Source organism: Bubalus bubalis, chromosome 4, assembly GCF_019923935.1.
Source record: "Bubalus bubalis isolate 160015118507 breed Murrah chromosome 4, NDDB_SH_1, whole genome shotgun sequence".
Classification (NCBI taxonomy): Eukaryota; Metazoa; Chordata; class Mammalia; order Artiodactyla; family Bovidae; genus Bubalus; species Bubalus bubalis.
This window is the reverse complement of record NC_059160.1, coordinates 82,086,696-82,097,707: the sequence shown is the minus strand read 5'-3', so window position 1 is coordinate 82,097,707 and position 11,012 is coordinate 82,086,696. Positions and strand designations below refer to the sequence as shown.

General features: G+C 41.0%; 1 protein-coding gene across 16 annotated transcripts in view; it reads right to left on the bottom strand.

The window, feature by feature from the left end:
- Positions 1 to 9,237: 9,237 nt before the first annotated feature.
- PPHLN1 (periphilin 1) overlaps positions 9,238 to 11,012 on the bottom strand; it is a 171,296-nt gene continuing 169,521 nt past the window's right edge. For 15 of the 16 annotated variants that reach the window (XM_006058175.3, XM_006058181.3, XM_006058182.3 and 12 more), the window contains one exon: positions 9,238 to 10,050. In XM_006058175.3, the coding sequence (XP_006058237.1) occupies positions 9,859 to 10,050 (192 nt within the window). In that variant the 3' untranslated portion in view covers positions 9,238 to 9,858. The remainder of the gene's footprint in view (positions 10,051 to 11,012) is intronic. The other variant, XM_006058183.3, reaches the window with a different exon arrangement.

Sequence of the window (11,012 nt, the reverse complement as noted above, 5' to 3'; positions counted from 1 at the left end):
GCCTTGCTGTTCTCCCACTAGCAGACCGATGTTTGGCTCCTGCACGTCCACTTGCCCTGCTGGCTTGTGTGAAATAGTACTTGAGGCACAGAGGCAGAGCTGCCCACATGTACTGGTGTGGGGAAAGCTGCTGGGCCCTGGGAGGGCAGACCTGAATCCAATAGGAAAACCAGCGGTCAACAGCATCCCCTGTACTCAGCCCTGGATAGGGCAAGGCTTGGTATTTAGGCTAGACAGAGCCCTTCAGAAACACACCAGTGGGGGAGAGCTCTTTTCTCAATAACTTCATTATCATCTCCCTGTTCTGATTCATTTTAAAAACAGCATAGCAAAGAAAATGCATGCACATGGTTTAAAACAAGCGAAAGACATGAAGTATCTCCTTTCCACTCCGCTTCCCTGGGCTCCCCTCCCTGGAGATAACCACTGTTACTCGTTAGTTGTGCATCCTTCAGCTGTTCAAAGCATATTTACATTACTGTAGCTTTTTTAAATGGCAGGAAACTAGACCAGCTAAGACTTGCTTTTCTCACTTCACACGTGGCTATTCGCCCTTAGTGTGTATAAGTCTACCTCACTGTGTTCTTGCAATGACTTCATAGTAGTCTACTTTTGGATATACTGTAATTCATTTCACCAGTCCCTTGGCAATGGGCTTCAGTGTTCTCAGAGACACTTTATCCTTCATTGGCACATATGCACATGAATTCTGAGTAGCATGGTTACTGGGACAAGGGTTATGCGTTTATAACTTGGATGGCCGTCACCAGTTTTCCTCAAGAAAGCCATCTCCTGATCCTCATTTACAATGCAGCTGCTTGTTCCCTCATGATCTCACATGACAGAGGAGCAGGTTTCCAGATTTTGAAGATGTTTTCAGAACCTTTGCTGCAAACAGTGGGCCTCCTTTTAGAAAAGACCTTTGCCTTGAAAGGATGGATAAGGAAATACTCAGCCTTACTTGGCCTGGAGAAAGGCAGGTGTAAGCTGAAGTCACTGTCCTCAGTAGTTTTCAAGTCCTAGTTGCTTTTGCTTCTCGTAGTAATCACCCCATTCATTTCTTCATTTCCTTACATAAGGGTTATATAGACTGCCAAAGATTTAAGGAAATGCAGAAATATTTATTCACAATAATAATGTAAGCTTTAAAGCTTTTAAATCTTGGTTGATAGCAATAACAAAGAAGACTGTCTACAAAGGAAGAAAGAAAGGCAGCTGCCCTGCAGTCCTGTAAAGAATTAGGCTAGAAAACTAGGCCTACCTTTGCTAAAAGGTGTTCATAGATTTCGTTAACAAAATGTTTGGTCCATCACAAAGCTCTTAAAATTTAGCCCCAAGATAAGTATCAAATACTAAAACACTGCCTCTAGTCTCTACATGGGTGAAACAGAACCCCAATGATTGCATTTTTACTCACTTCAGACCAAACTGGAGCACACACAGCCCGTGGAGGGATGCTGATAAAAGTCAATGGGAACTGCTTTCAGTACTCAGTAAGAGAGAATGACTCACCTTGGGTATGCACTTGATATTCTCGACACTCAGCTTTCTAGCTCCTGAGTTAAATAAGTATCAGAAGTGCAAGGAGAGATTTGCTGTCTGGTGGTGCTCGTAGTAAAGGATCCACCTGTCAGTGCAGGAGATGTGGGTTCGATCCCTGGGTCAGGAAGATCCCCTGGAGGGGGAAATGGCTACCCACTCTAGTATTCTCGCCTGGAGAATTCCATGGACAGAGGAACTTGGCGGGCCCCAGTCCATAGGGTCGGAAAGAGTTGTGCACAACTGAGCATAGCACTCACTTTAGATACAAAGCATAAGCCAGTGTAAGACAGAAGTAAAATGGGGATAAGCACCAAAGACTGCTGGATGTCCACGTGTGGCACGTGGCCTGCCCTCTGCGGTGCTTGGGTGACGGGCCAGGCAAGTAAGAACAGGCGTGGAGGCGCTGTGGGAGTGCCGAGGGTGCAGGGCACGGCACTGTCCACGTGGTGTGGGCAGGCTTCGGCGGACCGCCGCTCTTTCCTGTGGCACACTCGACTGCTGCCATGGATGAGAGAAGCAGCACTAGAACGTCAGTCTTTCCAAAAGCAACCAAGAACTTGAACTTTGGTAAAACGTCTCCCACCTTCTCAATGCTAGCAACTAATTCAAACATTTCTGAAGCCCTTTGAACAAAATGAACCTGCCATCAGCGCATGGGTTATAAATTTAAGCACTTAAAGTCATCGCTTAGAGCTGTCTAAAGGAGGCACAACTAATTACTATTTACAGAAAGATGTGACTTTTTTTTTTTTTTGATGTTCAAGGAAGAAAAATTACTGAGATTTAAAAAAATTCCACTAAAAGCCTTATTATCAAATTTAATGTTAGCAACACAATTATAAAAAAGGCCTTTTTAATTTGTCAAATGAGAAAATTGCCTAGTTAGATTCTCTAGCTGTGCTTTGGAACTTTCTAACAAGGCATGCTCCTGAACAGTCACATGGGTTTTCTGCTCGCTCTCAAAGCACACGAGGAAGGCTTCCAGGCTCACTGGAGAAATAAGCAGGAACAATTGAATTTTGCATCTCTGAGCTCTGGCATCTCTATGCCAAAATCATAGTGGTGACTTTACTAGGAAAAGAAAGGTGAAGGGTGGCTTTCACAGCTTACAAAGGAAGTGTAGAGGAAAGGGAAGACATGGGGTATGTGTATAGAGACTTGCTCGCAGGATTACAGCCAGTCTTCTTTTTGAACAGACCAAGCTAGCTGGTCAGATTCCCATTTGAGAGATCAATTTTAACCTCAACTCTTCTTTTTACAAAAGAAATTTCACATCCCTGCTGCCGTATGTGCACAGGTGCTGTTAGGGCAACTTGAGAAGGAACTTGCAGAGCATTCTCCAGAAGCACTTGATTCCAGACAACATAAACAGTACCATCAAGAATATGAAAGTAAAAAAAAAAAAAAAAAAAAAAGAATATGAAAGTAGCTCTCCTGAGTGCTAATACTTGTTTTAACATTTTTAGGTCAACAAACTAAAAGCAACTGATGTTGGAAAAAGTGATTACTAGGCTAATATAAAGCTGCCACGAAGTTGCTGATGGAGAGATAACACTGGCCTCTAGAATTCAGGGGATGTGGGTTAGGAGACTCCCCTCTCTCATTATCTCAGGCGGTTGAGTGCTGTGGCCGAGTTTCCATTTCTGTAAAATGAGAGGTGCTCGACCATCTCAAAGGCTTCCTTCCAGCATTGGTATTCTGTGAAGACCAAACTGAATTTATTGGGTCAGCCAGCAGACAAGCCACCCCACTCAGCATAAAGTGTCATTTCCCTTTTCTGACTCTTCATTTACCAACATACTTGGCAAAGATTGCTGACAGGATTGTCCTTCAGAGACCATGGCTCATGGGAGTTGGTAGCTTTAAAGACGGTTGGTGCTTTTCTACATTTTAATGCTTGCGACTCTGAGTGGGCATGAAGTTTGGCAGTGGTTATCTCCCTCTAGGTGCATATGCTTCAAGTTGGCTTTTTCCTTTAAGTAGGCAATCTGGAAATGGCATAGAGAATATGGAAAACAAGACATTTTCCTCCCTTGTGTTGTATTTTTCCCCCAATTACCAAGATAAAAGATTTTTTTTTCTACAGTGCGGTTAGTAGCAGTCTGGAATCTCTGAACATGTTGTAAGCAAAGCTGAAAAAGTGTTAACTATGTTTAATTAATGTTGGCTCCCAGTATAGGAGAGTTGAATTACCAGGTTTGTTCCACTTAAATGACACTTCTCAAGTCACTATGGGTCCAGGTACCACACCAAAGAGCTGAGTTCCAGGCTATGTGGTAACTGTGGGGGCTGTAACCCTACCTGCCCCTTAACAACCATGTCTTATGAACCTGTACGATGTTTTCTAAATTAACTCCAAAGCAGAAGTCATAGAAACCAACATAGATGGTAGTAGTGACTGAGTATAGGTGAAAATCTACTGAGCAAGGATTTTATCAAAAGTTTTTTGTAAGTTATTTTTATATATAACAAACATACTAGAAACATCGCAAGCATCACACCGTAAGTGCACACGCCAACAGCTAGTGTGTCTTGGAGTGAGCACTGGAGCCTAGTTCTGAACGACCACCAAACTTCCACTTCTTTCAAGAACACCACGTTTAAAAGTTGAAAGATCTGGGTAAAACACTGACTCTGCCCCTTCCAGCTATATGACCTTAGGCAAGCCCTTAATTGTAAAGTGAGAGAAAAATACTCACTGGCTTACATGTGAAAGTGTTGTTTGTGAATCTAAGAACACTAGAATGGGCCTTCTAATGTGGTTCAGACAGTGAAATAAATGAACAACAGTGCTTCTCTGAATCCTATATTTAATATATTAAACCTGGAATGTACTTTAAGCTACATCTGATGTTACACTTGATTCTACCCTACAGAAGTAACGGAATACAAAGTTTTTAAAATGTGAAGTTCCTACAAGGTGGGGACCAATTCCACGCCCCTACCCACACTTGCAGGGCGTCACCCCTTCACTCAACATTCGCACCTCAGGATGGGGGCAGGCCCTGTAGGCTTTGTAGAGGTCAAGCTGCCCCAGGGAATGAGATGTTGAAAAAAACGGTGCCTCTTCTTGGCCCTTGGGGTGGACCAGGTTGCTCCTGTGTTGGAAAGGAAAGGTGACTTTCACACATGACTCCCCTCTCAGTTGAGGAAGCCCTGCAGTGTTGAGGAGCCACACTCCATCCCCACCCTCTGTGGTGGTGGAAGGCCACCCTGGTTAAGCCCACATCACAGCTAAGGTTCAGTCCTGGCCAGTAAAGGAAAGGGAAATTGAACACTTGACCACAAAACATGCCTTGGCCTGCTGAGCTGTGGTTCTGCTGGACTGTCACCTCTCTCCCCCCGACCCCAGCCCTCCACACTCTCTCACACATACAAACGTTCCCACATAGCCCCATCCTCTGGGGGCTGACCCGGGTCTGGCCTCAGCAGCCTCAGGCAAGCAGAGGGTGTGGTCATGCCAGGCGCTGGCGCCGGGTCTGCTTGAGGGCACTGAAGCCATTTGGCCAGTGTGTCTTCCTGACAGCTTAGTCATGAAGGGTGGCCTCTTCCCATCAGACGGATACAGGACAACACACGGTTTCTGGCTGCTGGATCCTCGCCCTCTCAGTGAGCCCCCGCTGCCCTCAGGGACAACAGCAGGGATGCAGCCAGAAAGCCTGAGAGGGGGCACCAGCAGGAGCCCCAGGAACAGAGTCCTGGGCCAGGAGCAGGCTTCCCAGAGAGTGCAGCCCTGAAGGTCACGTGCCCGCTGGCCAGGATCACTCTGTCCTTTCCTCCTCCCTGCCTCACACCTGTTCTAACCAGAAAAAAATGACCATACAGGAGCAGCCTAGGCAGTGGAGAAAGACCTCAGGTGTCCTCTTCTAGCAAGTGTCTATAAGTGTGGTTATTTTCTGTTTTGTGCTGTGTTAAGTCACTCATGTCCAACTCTTCACGACCCCATGGACTGTAGCCCACCAGGCTCCTCTGTCCATGGAATTCTCCAGGCAAGAATACTGGAGTGGCCATGCTCTCCTCGAGGGGATCTTCCTGACCCAGGGATTGAACCCAGGTCTCCCACATTGTAGGTACTTTACCAGCTGAGCTACCAGGGCAGGCCACTGTATTACTGTGTGGTAATGGATGGAAATGAACGCCTTGGTGGTGAACACACTGTGGAGTACACAGAAGCAGGGACAGAAGGTTGCACACACGAAACATATGTTATACATCAGTTATCTCTTAAAAAGATAATTTAAAAAACACCCCCCCTCAAAAGTTAAAACTTCAGTGGCAGTGGTCTAACGTTAGAACACTCATTCATCTATGGGGGGCAGAGCTCAAAAAACAACATGCTAGAAAAAGCAGGGTGTCCCTACTGCTATACAAATGTGCATGCAGCCTTAGCAATATGTCACCAACTGACATTTTAAATACAACTTGAAGTAAACTCAGTCCCCATTACTCCACGATTAATTAATTATTATTGTAGGATGGAAACACAGAACTCGTACAGCCTACTGAAGGCGAACTTCAGCAAAGCCAATCCTTAAATATCATTTCTATTAGTTTGAGCAAAAGGTGACTGCTAACCCGAAACCAGTAATGTGGCTTAAACAATAGACATTAACTCCTTTTTCACATGACAGTCCAGTACTCCATGTGGTCACCCAGGGATCCAGGCATCTCCTGTCTGTGGCTCTGCAACAAATTAAGGCTGGGCTGCTATTCCTGTTATTTTAGGGAGGGGTAAGAGAGAACATGAAGGAGTTACATCCACTGTCCTAACAGTCCCAGCCCAGGAGAGAAGTCACTTGGTTACACCTGTGACAAGAGGGACACAGAAAACATAGTCCTAATTAGGCAGTCATCTGATTGAATTTCAATTCCATTACCACGGGAAAAGGGAAGAACAGATTCTGCTAACTATACATTAGTTACCAGCCGCTCCTGCCCCACCCTTTTTCTTTCTCTCTGAATTGGGTGACATCAGTGCTCTCGAGAGAACTGGCAGGAAGGAAATGCTAACCCACAAACCTTAGTCTGGCAAGAAGAGTGGCCGTTACTCACTGGAGTTCCAGGTGCCAGCCTGAGCAATGTGACAGATGTAATGCTGCGTGGGTGGCTGGCTGAATATTGCCCACCATGAATACTTCAGGAATGACCAGGTTACCATCTTCAAAGTTGTTGCCAAAAATCTGTCAGAGCTTTCCTTTGACTTTAGGATCCCTTTAGAAGGTGTGAAGTGAAGCTGAAAGTACTACAGAATATTTAGGCAATATAGCATGAGTCCCTTCTTCAGGGGATCTGGCCTGCCCTTGAGGGGATGAGGTTATGGGTCTATGAACTGGCTCAGGGCTGGCAAGTGGCAGAGGGGCTATGAGAAATCAATGGTCATGGCAAGAATAAATATTGATACAAAGGTAATTATTTAAAAATCTTAAGTAGGAGAGAAAGGATTCAAAGCCCTTCATATTTCTGCTCTCAATCTACCATTTCTTACATTCATCCCTTATCATCTTCCCCAACGTGAACTTCCAATACTTTCCCTTCTCTCCCTGAATAAGACCCAGAGATCATATGTCACTTCCTTTGTAAAGTATAGAAAATAGGAGGACTTACAACTTTCCAAGCTATGCTAGGAACCAGGGTCACAAAGACAACACGTTTCCTGTACTCCAGAGGTTACTATAAGGCTGTAGGATTTTAATCCTGTAATTCTCTGAAACTCAGATTCATAATTACACAATTATTGAGCACTACTGTATGCTCAATGGGGTTCCCAGGTGGCACAGTGGCAAAGAACCCACTTGCCAATGCAGGAGATGGAAGAGACACAGATTTGATCCCTATGAGAAACCTATGGACAGAGGGGTCTGATTGATGGGTTACAGTCCTTTGGGCTGCACAGAGTCGGACATGATTGAAGTGACTTAGCACAGGCACGTGACTCAGTGCTCAATCTCACCTCACTTAACTGCTTTCTCAGACATGGAGATTCCCCAAGTCACCAGAGTTAATATTATAACTCCTCAACCCTCGAACATCCTCCATCCTGATGAGTAGTGTTGAGTAGGTGAACTGAACACTCAGAAGCAATCTTGCAGTAGAGAGCACTAAAAATCTACATTTAAGCAAAACGCTTTAAGCCAGTTTTTTTTTTTTTAAAAGAAACGATCTAATTATTTAAAACTGGTTGGTTTATTTTGTACTTTTAAAGTTCACAAAAGCTTCACAATATTTGCTTTCCCCCTGTTGATCATCAAGGCTTTATGGTAAGACAAAACTTTATCACATCAATTGGGCATACTCAAAAACAATGGATAATTTACAAACAAATTTCTTTAATCAAAAACATTTTGCAACATACATACCCTGGCATGTATCTGAATTCATCTATCCTAAAATAAAACTTTTAAAAGCTTTAAAAATAAAACAAGCAGATTTAACACTGACAAGCGTACCAGAATAATGCTGATGGCAAGTTATAAACAGCTTGAAATGTTGAATGTAATTTGGGGAAAGGGGAAAAGAAGCTACCCACTGAACCTATATTTAGATGCATCTGTGAGTACAATTTCTCTAGTTTAGTGAAGTTCAACAAAGTAAACAACTCCTTTGTCTCAAGGTAGTTGAGTCTCAAGTTTTATTTTTAAACTTGTGACATCTTGACTTGAGGAAATGAATCTCGGAATTAGAATATTTAAGAAGAAAAAATGGGTGTTAGAAACAAATCAGTACTTTCTTAGTCTTTCTAATGTAGGTAACAGATAAAACCACTTTTCACATTAGAGAAGAATACCAAAGATGATACATAGGGTTTAGTTTTGGCTTATGTACAATATCTAAATTCAAGGTGATCTCATATAGGAAGCTTAATAAATTGTTGCCTTCAACTAGTTTTTTAATTTGTGAAATGGCATAATGCATATTTTGAGGCACACATTACAGGATCCACTAAAATTATTTATACCGCTATTTCTACTTTTAATAGAAATTTTATCTACTCTGGTATAGCTCTTTAGATATAGTCAATAGAGGCCACTAAAAATAACGCTGAAATTCAACTGAGGAGAGAGTGGAATGGAAAAAGAATGGAAGGATAATGAGATTGGGTAGTAATAACAAATATTTTTAAAAGTTTCCAAACACATGCCACGAAATTACATATTTGGCTAAATGCCACCAGGCAGCTGGAAGTGATCAGGAAATGAGCGGAATACCCTAATTGTCCCAGTTAGATTCTTAACTAACCCGTGATTTGGATGGCTCGCTCATGAAGGATTGTTTACACAGGCTGCTTGGTGAAGGGTAGATGTGCTAGGCTTACAGCCTACTCTTTGTTTCATTCAAAAACACTTGTAGAGGGCTATGAACCCCTAAAAGGGACAGCAGAACAAGAGTTTGTTGGATTACAAACAGAGATTAACAAAGGCATAATGGGTTTAATTATGAATATGTTACCAATCACTTTCTTTCTTGAGATGGGGAATATGGGCCTACAGATAAAATGAACTCCACTACTTCCCCATATTCTAAATTTTTCTCTTTTGGTTAGAAATTTTTAAAGAAATCTCAATTTTAAAATAGGCCTCATCTTTCATCTCCAATTTCCCAGTCTGTTAGTCTTCTATGCGGTAATATTTAAGACTCACACATCAGTGAGACTAGTCAGGCATTTCAGGATTATTTTAACAGAAGACATTGAGTTCATTTACTTGGAAAACAGGATTTTATTATGAGGTGTCTTTTAGAGATTTAAATGTTCTATTTTATCACAATGAGAATTATCCTCAAAGCAAATATTTCCCAAGATACCAAAGTATTCAGTTTATTTGAATATACTTAAACATACTGAAAGTTACAAAGCCTAAGGTAAGCAAGCAACAAGTCAATAAAACACAACTCAGAATTGTAACATTTTCACATGGTATCACTGACTATGAAATGCAAAAAGTTACAAATGTTTAAGTGGAATGTACTCTAACCTATAAACTACACTAGTGTGACCAGATGATCACGTAACAATGGAAGACTGCAGGACATGTCCTGTAAGTACAGAAATCTTGGACTGCATTTTCAAGAAAGCTTGAAAAATTAACTGACCCATTGTTTTAGGATAGGGGAAAAAAAGATAAGTATGGATTAGAAGGCTCTACATGTAGATAAAAAAGATTCTAATTAAAATATCTTAGACTATTTTAGATGTTTATTTGATACTGGAAATATGGTCAACTATCATAAAGTATTTCTCTTCACAAAAATTCCATATATTAAGGATTTACACAATCCAGGGGGAAAAAATCTAGAAATTTTTTTGCCTGAGAAAGCAATCTAAAACGGCTCTAAATCTTGACTAGAGGTGTCATACTCTGCAATGAAATGCTTGAGTTCTTCAACACACCGCTCACCGATTTCATGTAAATTCTGTCTCAATGCAAACTGTATAGACTTTTCTAATGAAGGATCTTTTTCAATCAGCATTTTCACAACCATCCCAAAAGTTTCACAGTCTTGTCGGTAAACCTAGAAAGATAAATACACTGTGGTTACTAAGAATAATTAGCCAAACATTGAACTGATTCAGTCGACAGAATTATGATACTGAAATCTAAAAGGGAGACACAACACCTCCCTTGCTCTGAGTAAACACTACTGCCAAAGGCCATTTAAACCACTCTCTCTTGAGATTTGCTGGCAAGTTGAATGAGCAGAAAAGCACTGACAGACCACATCACTGACTACAGAAGTCAGGCATAGCATTTGTCAAGCATAATGCAGTCTACCAATAGGACATAAGACTAGAAATGAGAACTAAGAACAAATACCAGCTAGGTAAGACATGCTGATAGCTTTATTCATTTACTTGTTTGGAAGAAATAAGATTAAGATAAGATTAAGTATATTCAAGCCCCTAACTTCTGATTTTTTGTTTGAATCATGACCGGGTGATAGATTCAAAATTCTGTTTAGTATACAACAAACAACTATAAGAAGGCTGAAAGTATTTATTTGAAAAAAGCTTTTCAAGTTATAAATATTTGATAATTAAAATCACCAAGGCAGAGTTCAGATCAAAACAGTATATTATACACACACATGTTCATACATATACATGTGTACACACAGATGTATATATAGTATATGCATGTATACATGTCTATATATTTTCTACTTTAATGTATATATTTTAATATTTTGTTTCAATATGTATATATAATTTTTACTAATGGCAATCAAATATTATTTCCTGTCTAAAAACTGCTAATTTTTTTCCACACTAAATGTTATTTCCTTAGTTTGCAGTCACAAAATGCATTTTAGATTTCTATGCTATTTTTCATACTCTGTAAATTCATATATTTAAAGAAAAATTAGTTAAGTCTCCATGAAAATTAAATACAAATTATCTGATTTAAAAGTACTGTTTTAATTTTAATTTTTCCAAATTTAACAAAAACAATATGTTCATTCTCTGAAAAAGAATT